Source organism: Schistocerca cancellata, chromosome 1 (assembly GCF_023864275.1).
Source record: "Schistocerca cancellata isolate TAMUIC-IGC-003103 chromosome 1, iqSchCanc2.1, whole genome shotgun sequence".
In the NCBI taxonomy this organism is placed as follows: domain Eukaryota; kingdom Metazoa; phylum Arthropoda; class Insecta; order Orthoptera; family Acrididae; genus Schistocerca; species Schistocerca cancellata.
In genome coordinates this window covers 118,946,702-118,960,032 of record NC_064626.1, presented here as the reverse complement: position 1 = coordinate 118,960,032, position 13,331 = coordinate 118,946,702, and the positions used below count along the sequence as shown (strand labels likewise).

The 13,331-nt window shown below is 40.6% G+C and overlaps 1 protein-coding gene across 1 annotated transcript in view; it reads left to right on the top strand.

Annotated features, from left to right (window-relative positions):
- LOC126152447 (extracellular matrix organizing protein FRAS1-like) overlaps nt 1-13,331 on the top strand; it is a 64,289-nt gene that overhangs the window by 36,085 nt on the left and 14,873 nt on the right. Inside the window, exons 5-6 of the mRNA XM_049916010.1 lie at nt 6,360-6,548; nt 9,159-9,335. Of these exons, the coding sequence (XP_049771967.1) occupies nt 6,360-6,548; nt 9,159-9,335 (366 nt within the window). The remainder of the gene's footprint in view (nt 1-6,359; nt 6,549-9,158; nt 9,336-13,331) is intronic.

Genomic DNA, 13,331 nt, shown 5'->3' with positions numbered 1-13,331 from the left:
CAAGGAAGTGAGTCAGAAGGCTTTACTCTGTGAAAATACTCTGTCGGCAGAAGTTTTGCAAGCAGCAGAATCTTTTGAAGTTTCTTAGGCAGCAGTTGACCAAACTGGGGTGATGTGGCAGTAGTGTCACAGGATTTTCCCACTAGGACGACAGATAGCTTGCACAAGGAAGTGGCAGTGGCAGTGGCAGTGGTAAACATGCATTCCCAGTGCCGAGCAGACCAAGATCAGCCCAAGAAGCCATTATCACCACAGTGCCAGTGCCAACATCCTCTGTTTCCATCTTGTCCTTCCTGTTCTGTATAGCATGAACATTCAGTGTGCCCTAAGCGCAGGTCTATTTGTAGGGCTTGCCAGAAGAAAGGCTAGATTGTCTCCATGTGTCCACTCACTGAAGGTTGCTCAGGATACAGACAGGGATGTAAACTGTGTGACTCCAATGCTTGTGACTTCTCCCAAGCTGTTTACTGGGTTAAGTGTTTTTCGCCAAGTGCTGTGGCTACAAATTGACATAGGTGCTGCAGTGACGTTATTGAACTCTCAAACCTATGTGAGTTTAAGCTCACAGAACACCAGTTACACACAAGCCGGTCAGTTATAACGAACAGAACATTACATTGTTGAGACAACTTATAGCTTCTGCCTCTTTCTATTATGTTTTTGGTGGCTGCTGACGCAGGAGTTGAGAACTTGATCAAGATGGACGCATTTCAGTCATTTGGATTTTCTGTCACCAGTGCAGTTCACCTTGTGTCCAATCAGGTAATATATTCTCAATTGGAAACACTGTGTGAGGAACCTTTGAAACAGTTTTCCAAAGATGTAGGCCGTGTTGTGAATTTTTCTACTGATATTTCTTTGAAGTTCATGGCTTGGCTCATTTCTGTCTTACACATCCTATTCCTGTCACCCACAAAGATCAAGTGAAAGCAGAATTGGACAGACTTCAAAGCTGAAGTGAAAACAGAGTTGGACAGACTTCCATCCTTAGGAGTGGTGCAACCTGTTATGGTTAGTGAATGGTCATCTCCACTAGTTGTATTTCATAAGCCATCAGGGAAACTTGGCCTCTGTGGGTGGGTACATATCCTCTCACATAGCAGGAGGAGCCATTGGCAAAAATGTCAGGTGGCCACTACTTTCCTAAAATCAATTTGTCTACAGCATTTCTGCAACAGTTCATGTAGATAAAAACTCTCAGCAAGTTCCAGTTCTGAATACTCCTTTCAGTCTCTAATAATATTTGCACTTTCCTTTTGGTGTGGCTAGTGTCCCTGCAATTTTCCAATGATTTTTAGAGCAACTGAATATGCCTGTTCTGGGTTACATTAATCACATGGGTGATATTGTTGACATGGGCTCTTCCATGGTCAGTCACTTGAAAAATTTGTGCACTTTGTTTTCTGTCTTACAATCTGCAGGCTTATGGTGAGACATCACCGAAGCCCAGTTTTTTCAACCTACTTTTGTTTATTGGGGTTCAAGGTCTTGCAGGATGAGGTTCGCCCTCTGCCAGACCACATCTTCACTGTTATGTCTATGCCTCACCCTTCATCCATGAAGGAGCTTCAGGCCCACCTAGAGAAGATAGCCTACTACAATAAATTCCTGCCAGGGGAAACACTGTTGGCCCACCAATTGCATAACTTGTTATGCAAGATTGTATCTGTTCATTGGAGCCCAGACTGTGAACATGCTTTTCAATTGCTGAAATCTAAACTAGTCTTGGACCCTTGTTTAGCTACATTCTCTCTGGACTAGCACATCATTTTGGTAACTGATGCCTCACAGTGTGGCCTCAATGTAATCCTAGCATGCCAGTGTGCCAATGGATGTGAATGATCTGTTGCTTTCACCTCTAAATCTCTCAATCTGACCTAGCAGCATTACTCCCAAGTGAAAAAAGAAGCTCTTGCCACAGTCTATGCTCTCCAGTAATTTCATGTTTTTGTCTGTGGCTCCAAGTTTCACCCTATTACTGACCACAACCTTGATTTCCTTGTTTAAGCCGTACACTTTCTTGCTTGATGAGGCAGAACACTGCCTACAATGCTGAGTGCTGTTCTTGTCTCACTACAATTAGGAAATCCATTTTCAACCTATGTCTAAACACGCCAATGCAGACTCTTTATCCTGCCTTCCTGTGGGACCTGGTCCTGACTTTGATAATGAAGAACTGCTTTCCTGTGAAAGCTCTGTTGCTTTCACCTCTAAATCTCTCACTCTGGCCCAGCAGCATTACTCCTAGGTGAAAAAAGAAGCTCTTGCCGTAGTCTATGCTCTCCACGAATTTCATGGTTTTTTTTTTTTTTTTCTTGTGGCTCCAAGTTTCACCCTATTACTGACCATACCCTTGATTTCCTTGTTTAACCCTTACACTTTCTTGCTTGATGAGGCAGAACACTGCCTACAATGCTGAGTGCTGTTCTTGTCTCACTACAATTGAAGAACTGCTTTGCTTCCATCTTGATACAGAAATACAGCCTGTGGTCAAGGATTTTCCAGTTGCGAGCTCACATGTAGCAGCTGCCATTGCCACTGACCTGGTTCTCTGCTACATGGTTCAGTTTTGTTCAAAGGGCTAGCCAGATAAAGCAGTGAGTTAGTCTTTGGACCCCTCGCACGACTGTTTCTCCTCACATTATCACTCTCCCAGAGTAGTCATTCCCACTGTATTATGGTGTGAGGTTCTACGCCTTCTGCAACAGGGTCTTTGAGGAGTTTCATGCACTAACCTGTTGGCTAGGAGACAGGTTTTTTGGCCAGGGATTGATGGAAATTCATCTGTTTTGTTGTGGCTTGTCAGCAGTGTGCCCAACAACGGGGCATCCCTACCCCGTGGCCCACTTCATGCTAGATACGGAAATGCATTCATTTGGAAATGCATCATATGAGCATTGTGGGCCCCTTCTTGAATTATTATTGACCCTTGGTTATGGATGCAGTTTTCTGGTTTCCTTACATTCTCCAATGTGAGTTAACATCAGCTGATATCACAATTTGTGCGCTTTTGAGTGGTTTCCAATAATGGGACCCAGTTCATTTCTCACACCTTTCAATTGTCTTGTTCCTGTCACAGCATTCATCATGTCCTGGTTCCCCCATTCCAACCTCAATAAAATGGTGAGGCAGAATGACTAAAGTGTACATTCAAGTCCCAAATAAAAAAGTTTGTTGTGGATTCTTCCCTGATGATGCCCTTCTCTGTTTTCTCAGCACCTATCATTTCATGCCTGTGGGGGAGTTGATCCAGCTGAGTTGCTTCATGGCTGGCAGCCACATATGTTCCTCCACCTTCCAAGTTGTGCACATCTGCCATGGTTGGATTCATCTGCTCACTTCACGTCACAGTTGCCAAGGCACGGGGGTTTGGTCAGCAAGTGTATTCTGGCCACTGTTGTCTGCCACCAGGGATGCCATCTTTGTGATATCTGAACAGTGAATGGGTTGGTGGTGCACAATTTTGATCAGCTGTGCCCCTGCTTACCACTGGAAGCTACCAGTTCATGAGTGCGGCCCTGTCACCACAGCCTGCCCCTCCAACCCCCACTTCAAACCCATTGTCATCTGCTGTGGAGACACTCCCATGCCATTGGCTGCCTCCTCCACATGCAGCACCCTGAGGTTCCAGCTTCCCATTGCCAAGTGCTGGTCAATCTCTGGCCTTGAGTCCATTGCCACAGCCTGCTGTTCTGGTTGGGCCGCTTCCATCAGCCCCCTTGCCATCATCGTAGTTGATCTGTGCAAAAATCAGTATGTCAATTTTAAAAAATTGGCCAGGTTCTGGTAGGACTCATGCACTGAGGGTTCCATACAAACTTAATTATGTATGTAGGCAGTCACCCATTCTGGGAATCGAAAATCTCACCAATTTTTGCCTGTTGTCAACATTGATACTGGGAAGGTATTGGTCCCAGGATTCCAAGACTTTCAGAATGTTTCTGTTTCAATAATACAGATGTGACAAAGTGGTGCAAGAAGCAGGTGACCATTTTTATAATAATCAATGGTTCTTCATTCTGGCTTACTGTGTCACAATGGTAAAAGTCAAACTTCAGGCAAGGAATGACTATATTGCTCATATGATGCATTTCAAAATTTATCCATCATCAAATACACAGGAGCAATTACTGCACATATATATTGTGTTTCAAGTTATATGTGAAACAAACGTTCATAGACTTCTACCCTTGTGGCCCAGTCAGCCTACTGATTGTTTTAATATCAAGTTTGGCATCAGATAACAAATGACAAAATAAATATTTCCTTCATGTGATATAATTACAAGTCAACAGTTTTCAATTCTTTGCTATACTTGTACTGTGAAACCTTACTTGTTGCCAAATTTCATCATTGTAGATCAACAGAAAGCACCATATAGATTTTGATGAGTGAGTTTGCAAGTATCAAAACATGTGCCCTAAATGACTGTGCCTTTTGACTGCACTGACTTAGAAGCTAACATTTATTATAACACCAAAGGACCTTAGTATGTGACATAAATTTCAACTTGATATGTCAACCCATTCCTGAGAAAAAGGGGTTTTAACAGATGGACAGACAGACAGACAGTCTACTAGAAAATGACAAAAAAAATTTCTTCATGAGATTAGAAACTAATTTACAGTTTTTGGATTTTCTTCCTGTGGTTGTACTGTGAAACCTTCCTTTTTGCCAAATTTCATGATTTTAGGGCAACAGGAATTTGTATCAAAACATGTATCATAAATGGCCATAACTTTTGACTGCATTGACTTGAAGCTAACATTTATTATACCACCAAGGAACCATAGATCTCAGCATGTGATGTAAATTTCAACATATGTCTACCCATTCATGAGTGAAAGGGGCCTTAACAGACAGATGGACAGACAGACAGACAGTTGATAACAAATTACCAAAAAAATATTTTTCACTTGTGATAATTACAAATTTACAGTTTTAGGGTTTTTTTTTCTTTGGTTGTACCATAAATCTTCCTTTTTACCAAATTTTATGATTCTAGGACAATGGGAAGTACCCTCTAGGTTTTGATGTGTGAGTTTGCAAATATTAAAATATGTGACATAAATGGCCATATCTTTTGATTGCCTTGGCTTAGAAGCTTCAATTTCTTATATCACCAAGGACCTATAGACCTCAGTATGTGGCATAAATTTAAACTTGATATGCCTAACCGTTCCTGAGAAAGGTGGTTTTTAACAGTCAGATAGACAGACGGACAGACAAACAGACAGACAAGAAAGTGATCCTATAAGGGTTCTGTTGAGGCATGGAACCCTAAAAATGACATGGAAAATTCAAAATAACAAAAGGAATTATCTTATTGGCTAATTGGTTTGTGCCTACACTTCTGTCTAAGCTACTAATTATGTCTTCATAATTAGTTGTCTTAAACTATCACTTTAAATACTGAGAAAAGCCAAAATATTGAGCCTTTAATCCAACATGAAGATATGAAAACTGTTTTCGATGAGCTTCAGTTTTCAAAATGATCTTTTTCACTGTTGTTTGTAATTGTAAGTGATGGATACATTCTTAGAGTGATCTTGATAATAGGACAACACCTTTAACATTTAATGGGTCCTAGTTTGGATGAACTGAATTATGGAAGAAGCTGGCTTTTCATGAAATCTAATTTCATTTCAAGCGGACTTAATTCATATCATCTGTTTACTGGAAAACTCAGTTGAATAGTAAATCCATCCAGCTAAGTAAGTCCATGCAAAGTAATTATGTAAACATCTTTACAATTACACAAGGGTCTGCACCTCAATACTGAAATAAATACTTCACTATTTTAAATTATTGTGGTGTAGGTCATCAGGCTTCAGTCCTGCCCATGACCTTTGAGACCTATGCATGCATTGTTAGGATCATCTAGCTTACATTCAGGACTTTGACATATGACTGTAGATATTATGTATGTCAAATGAGCACCATCACACTGTTAGGAAGGTGGTCCAAATCTCTTGGCTTAATAGTGTATAACAGTAACACAATTGTGTGTCATTTGAGTGGTAATGACTTTCACAAACTGAAACCATATTTTATTAAATAAATACAAACAAGACCAACATAGAGTAATAAACACTAAGTACAAAAAGTTGCTGGAAAAAAATCTGTATTCATCACTAATACTTCAAATTCTGGTTTTCAGTCAGCTGTATTTCAACAAATGTAGAAAAAAGTATTGCAAACCCTAAGTCACATACATTAGCTTTTTTCCTCTAAGGTACAAAGGTAGGGCAAGGAAATAAACAGACAGTTCCAGTCATATTTCTCTCAAAAATTTCATATGTATTATATTATAACTTTTTTATCTGGACTAACAAAAATTATTTATTTTTTATTTTCAGGATTACAAAGGCCCCTACTTTCCTGAGGAAACAGTTGTTGGGCATATCCTTTGGCTTCCTACCCACCAATTGCACTCAGCATATCAGTTAACAGTACATCGTGTCTATGTTTGTTCTGGAAATGCTGATACTGCCCCTACCAGTTGCCTACGGGGATCTCCAGGACTGGGCCACACTATCTTATTACTGGTACTGCTACTTTAGCTTAAATGGATTCTATTTTGGCAATAGAACATTTCTATAAGCCACTGAAATCAGAGTTTAGTTAAAACAACTCCTTCCTATTTTCATAACTAGTAGTCATTGGTAAATAACGAAGAATTTGTGTTTTGCAAAGCACATGGAGAACTCATGCTGTTAATTATTCTTTCTTTAGCAATTGCTTAACTAATTTCTTTTCTTTGCATCACTTAGCATTTTGTAAAAATGATTTGCTTTACTCAAATTTATAACTTTTTGCAGCATCAGACTTCTGTTCTATCTTCAAAATGACATGGTACTATGAAAACTGGGATCAAAGAGATAACCAATATTTTCTAATTTGATGAATCTCCTCAGAATGCTGAACACACTTCTTTTTCCATGTTCTCACAATCTGAAAACACGTTTTCTGATTTGAATTGTCATTTTTTATTTCCTCCAAGAATGAAAATGAGAGGTATTTACTGGTGATACACATAAAACTCTGTTACCTTGAGTACTTAATCAAGTCAAAATATTCCATTCATTTACAATTGTTACATAATTACAGCAATATACACTCCTGGAAATGGAAAAAAGAACACATTGACACTGGTGTGTCAGACCCACCATACTTGCTCCAGACACTGCGAGAGGGCTGTACAAGCAATGATCACACGCACGGCACAGTGGACACACCAGGAACCGCGGTGTTGGCCGTCGAATGGCGCTAGCTGCGCAGCATTTGTGCACCGCCGCCGTCAGTGTCAGCCAGTTTGCCGTGGCATACGGAGCTCCATCGCAGTCTTTAACACTGGTAGCATGCCGCGACAGCGTGGACATGAACCGTATGTGCAGTTGACGGACTTTGAGCGAGGGCGTATAGTGGGCATGCGGGAGGCCGGGTGGACGTACTGCCAAATTGCTCAACACGTGGGGCATGAGGTCTCCACAGTACATCGATTTTGTCGCCAGTGGTCGGCGGAAGGTGCACGTGCCCGTCGACCTGGGACCGGACCGCAGCGACGCACGGATGCACGCCAAGACCATAGGATCCTATGCAGTGCCGTAGGGGACCGCACCGCCATTTCCCAGCAAATTAGGGACACTGTTGCTCCTGGGGTATCGGCGAGGACCATTCGCAACCGTCTCCATGAAGCTGGGCTACGGTCCCACACACCGTTAGGCCGTCTTCCGCTCATGCCCCAACATCGTGCAGCCCGCCTCCAGTGGTGTCGCGACAGGTGTGAATGGAGGGACGAATGGAGATGTGTCGTCTTCAGCAATGAGAGTCGCTTCTGCCTTGGTGCCAATGATGGTCGTATGCGTGTTTGGCGCTGTGCAGGTGTGCGCCACAATCAGGACTGCATACGACCGAGGCACACAGGGCCAACACCCGGCATCATGGTGTGGGGAGCGATCTCCTACACTGGCCGTACACCACTGGTGATCGTCGAGGGGACACTGAATAGTGCACGGTACATCCAAACCGTCATCGAACCCATCGTTCTACCATTCCTAGACCAACAAGGGAACTTGCTGTTCCAACAGGACAATGCATGTCCGCATGTATCCTGTGCCACCCAACGTGCTCTAGAAGGTGTAAGTCAACTACCCTGGCCAGCAAGATCTCTGGATCTGTCCCCCATTGAGCATGTTTGGGACTGGATGAAGCGTCGTCTCACGCGGTCGTGCAGTCCAGCACAAACGCTGGTCCAACTGATGTGCCAGGTGGAAATGGCATGGCAAGCCGTTCCACAGGACTACATCCAGCATCTCTATGATCGTCTCCATGGGAGAATAGCAGCCTGCATTGCTGCGAAAGGTGGATATACACTGTACTAGTGCCGACATTGTGCATGCTCTGTTGCCTGTGTCTATGTGCCTGTGGTTCTGTCAGTGTGATCATGTGATGTATCTGACCCCAGGAATGTGTCAATAAAGTTTCCCCTTCCTGGGACAATGAATTCACGGTGTTCTTATTTCAATTTCCAGGAGTGTATTTTCATTCTTTTACTTTTTAAGACAAAATTTCCTGTTTACTTATTATTTAAAATTATATTTTCTAACAAAATTATGCACACACTAAAGAAGAACGTAGCTCATTTGAAATGTTTTCTGTGCTCTAAAAAAAAAAAAAATTAGACTCGTCTCCTAGCCCTTCTAGTAATCTCACAGGCTAATCACAACAGGTATTCCTTTTTGGAGTTCTCTGTTTTATTACAGCTTCTTCCTAATTAGAAAATACAAGGAACATGTAGGTTTTAATTAATATTATTAAGAGACTTTCATACTGTGTGTGTGTGTGTGTGTGTGCGTGTGTGTGTGTGTGTGTGTGTGTGTGTCCTAACAAGAAAGGTAAGTATCAAAACTGAGTCATGATGTTCAACACCTAGTTTTGTTAGTTTCATGTTCCATGGATCATTTGCATGATAAAATAATGATGTTGAATTAACATTTCATGTTCACATCACAAATTATGTGCCTATCTACTGGTCAACATTTCCTTCCTATGGTGAGTGACATTGTATGTACAGTTTACATGGGCTCAAATGATGTCATTAACAAATTCTTTGATTACCAGAAAATACTTACATGTTTCTATATATTTTCAAACAGGATAGAGATGACCCAGAAATTTCTGATGACTCTTACAATGATAACTCCTTTGAAGCACGTTTTGCTTCTGAAATGGATGATATTGGCAAGCTCGCTCATTTTCCTGGAGCTGATGGCTTCATCTTCAAAGTAGCACCTTTATATAGTATGAATGTTGGTAATCAGTGGTATCTACAGGTAAGACAAATAGATTAAACTAGCAAGATTTGTGCTCAAGTAAATAAATTACAAAAGCTTTCCTAAAGACTATGCCTGGGGAAACTGTGTGCTGCAAAATAATAGATCATAGACAATCAGCGGATTCCCCACCCCCAGCTTCAGTCTATGACTGGTTTGACGGAGCTAATCACAAATTCCTTCAACTCAGAGAGAGTAATTATTGTTTGGCCATATTCCAGTCTCTGTCTTCCCCTACAGTTTTTCCCCTTTATAGCTCCCTCTAGTTGCATAGAACTTATTTGTTGGTGTCTTAACACATGACCTATCATCCTGTCCTCTCTTCTTGTTAGTGTTCTCCATATGTTCCTTTCTTCACCATGTCTGCAGAGAACTGCCTCTTCCCTTATCTTATCAGTCCACCTAATTTTCAACATTCTTATGTAGCACTGGCCAACTTCAGATGGATATGAAATATATTGTTACAAAGTAGTAACCAATGTAGTCAGTACATATTGTAAGTGCAAATATATTACTGAATTACATGAATACAACTAAGACCATTGCATTTGCAAGACTCTGCAAATGAATAATTAGTAAAGCCCTTGTTATTATTTCCATCTTGGTTTTCCATTGTTAGGTAAACCCATACCTTATATTCAGTTGTAGTTCATGTAAATCCTCTCCTCTTCATAACCAAACTCATTGACAGACAGATCATTAGTTTCCCAAAGTCTGGAAGTAAATAAGTAATTAATTAAGTAATCCTATACAATCTTTTTTTTATTTTTCTTATTCAGAACAACAGCCCTTATCACCCTGACATCATCTTATTTGGCATCCATGGCACACAAAACTGCAATATCAAAATTGAAACATCTCCTTCTCCACTAGTAAAACACTCACCCTCTGTCATGCCGTGTGGCTGTACTGTGCTTACATTTTCATTACATATCCGTGCATCAATAAAAAATGTGTGCACAATGTGCAATCTTTCCTCTACCACCACTACCATAAATTAATATTTCTACATGAACATCTTTCATTGGCACAGTAGAAAGGAAGTGGGACATGTTGGAACCTTGAATAGCAACATGTACCACCACAAGCTTCACCTATCAAATGAGTAGTATCCTCAAAGAAGCAACCTTAGCACATTAAGCAGTCTTTCCACAGAATATGTTATTAACATTTTGTGTTTCTGCTGTCTTCATGTTGTGATCTGAGTCCCAGCAAATGCTTAACATAACCATAAGCGTAAGATAATAACCGTATCTGTGACCAATCACAGCCCTGCTTGTTACCATTGTATTCATTAATCTGAAGTGTGATATGTTGCTGTTGCTGTTGAAAGTATAATGGGGGCAGTCACAGACGCACTCACCATGTGTTCTGCTACTTGAACACACCAGCCTTCAGATTGATGAATACAATGTGTGGCAAGCAGGGCTGTGACTGGCCACAGAAAAATTCTAAGCAGTTGTATACATATACTGCGTCTCAAGAAAGCACACAATAGGCATGGTCAGATGTCAGTGTAACTACATATAAATGTACACCATTGGCAAGGTATGTAACTGATCAGTTACAATTCTCTGTGATTGGCAGAATGGTCACCAGAGTGTGTTAGCTTTGTTTATGTTAAGTGTTCTGACCAGGCCTTTTAGAGCACATAAGTGGTGTGAACGGCTTTAGATGTTGAATGATAATTGTAAAGGACATGGAGATGCTGCGTACTGATGTGAGATAGCTTTGTTAGCACCTGGCGTAGTTTGAAAGAAGCCTCATTGTGGGCCTTCAATTTTTTAGTGATAGTGGTCTAACATTAGACTGCACAGGAATGTTAGGACAGGAATATTCATCATCAAGGTTTCTGTTGATCACCACATGGGAAGATTGTTATATGCCCAAAGTACATCATAATCACTTTGCATCTGTGCTTCGCATCTGATGAGAAGTACATTCTATGTCACCCTGCACCAGTGATCAGAGGCTAGCAGCAGCTAGACTAGGTAATAAACACCACAACACAAAAGGCTGCATTTGGAGTAGTGCTGTGGCAAGGAAGCTTGGACTGCTGATGAATGGCATTGCATTGTATTCAGCAATGAATTGCATTTCTGCACTGCCCTGGGTAATCATCATCAGCAAGCCATCATTGAAGAGTATGGCAGCGATCTGGGGAGAGGTCCCATCCTTTGGATGTTTTGGAGAGGTACAGTGGTTTTAATCCTGGTGTCATGGTGTGAGAATTATCCTAGGAGATTTTAATGGAAAAATAGGTAAAGAGGATATGTTCACTGCCACAACAGGAAAACATAGAAGCACTCCACCACAAATGAAAATGGATTACAAATGATCAACTTCACTTTGTCAAAGAATATGTGAATTTGCTCCATGATGCTCTCTCACAAAGAAAATCACAAAGGTATATGGTTCTCTCCAGATGGCAAAACTGTAAATCAAATGGACCATGTTATGGCAAATCAAGATGATTTGGAATCAACGACCAAAATCCATGCCAGAACCTAAATTTAATGTAGAATGACTGAAGGAATTGTCTGTTAAAGAAACATACATGATTGAAATTATTAATCAGTTTACAGCATTGCAAAAAGTTGGGGAGGAAAACAGTGTTGGGAAGATTTGGAAAAGAAGAAAGGCAGTAGTAACAGATGCAGCAGAGAAAACATTGGACAAGAAAGAGAAACTGGAGAAACAGAAATGGTCCAACAAAAAAAGTCAGAGACCAGTGCAAAAGAGGAAAAAAGCCAGGATGCTGCAACTGCATAATATGGAGAGTGAGGACAGGGGAGAGACATTCAACACAGTGAGGTGAGAGACAGCAAGAGTTCTACAAACAGGGAAAAGGAAATATCTAACTAGAGTCTTGGAATCTATAGAAGTGGAAAGCAGGAATAGAGGATCAAAGACACAGTTTCAGTATGCAAATAACAGGAAGACAGGTTATCCAAGTGAAAACATATTCATTAAACATAAAAATCAAAATACACTAACACAGCTGGAAGATATTCTGCAGTCTGGGAAGAGTATTTCTCAGAAATGTTAGATTGCACTGACCCTCACATAGCATTCAACTGTGCAATGATTGAGAGTAACAGCAGTAATATTGACAAATACAGCATTACAGAACAGGAAGTGGTACACACCATTCAAAAGCTGAAAAACAACAAGCCAGCAGGCAAGGACTAGATATCAGCAGAGATGTTAAAAGAGGTGAAAACAAACTACACAAAGAAATTTATAACCTTATCACAATGATCTCAAAAACTAAAACATTACTGAAGACTGGAAAACTGCAATAATTTGCCCCATACACAAGAAAGGAAACAAAATGAAATGTGTAAATTACACAGGAATCAGTCTGCTGAACATAACATACAAAGCTCTGTCAATGATCATTCTTAACAAAATTAAGCCTTACACAGAAAACATTATTCAAGAATACCCAGCTGTATCTCAACCAAACCATTCCACAACTAACAATCTGCTTATTCTGTGGTAGAATTTTGAGAAATACTGGGAATTTAATGAAAACATACAATTTCCAGCAGGTCTATGGTAGCATCCACAGAAGTAGCCTCTACAACATACTAAGAGAATTTAGGATATCAGTAAAATCATTAGGATAATACAACTGTGCATGGATGGCTCACAGGCAAAAGTGAAGTTCAGAGGATCCATATTCCCCAACGTCCCAATGAAAACAGGCTTACAACAAGGAGATGCTGTTTTATGTGTTCTCTTCAATCTGGCAGTGAAGAAAATGGTTTTAGAGAGTAATTTACAGCTCTACAATGGTCTCTGATTTGAACACAGTGAAGTAAAACTCCTGGCATGCACAGATGATGTAGTCTTACTCAGTGAAACAGAATAAGAGCTAAAAGACATGTACAGATCTCTTAGGCACAGAGCCAGTAAAATGAGATTTTGATAACCTAAGAGAAAATAGAATATATGGAAATAGGTTGAGCCATAAACCAAAATCTACACTTT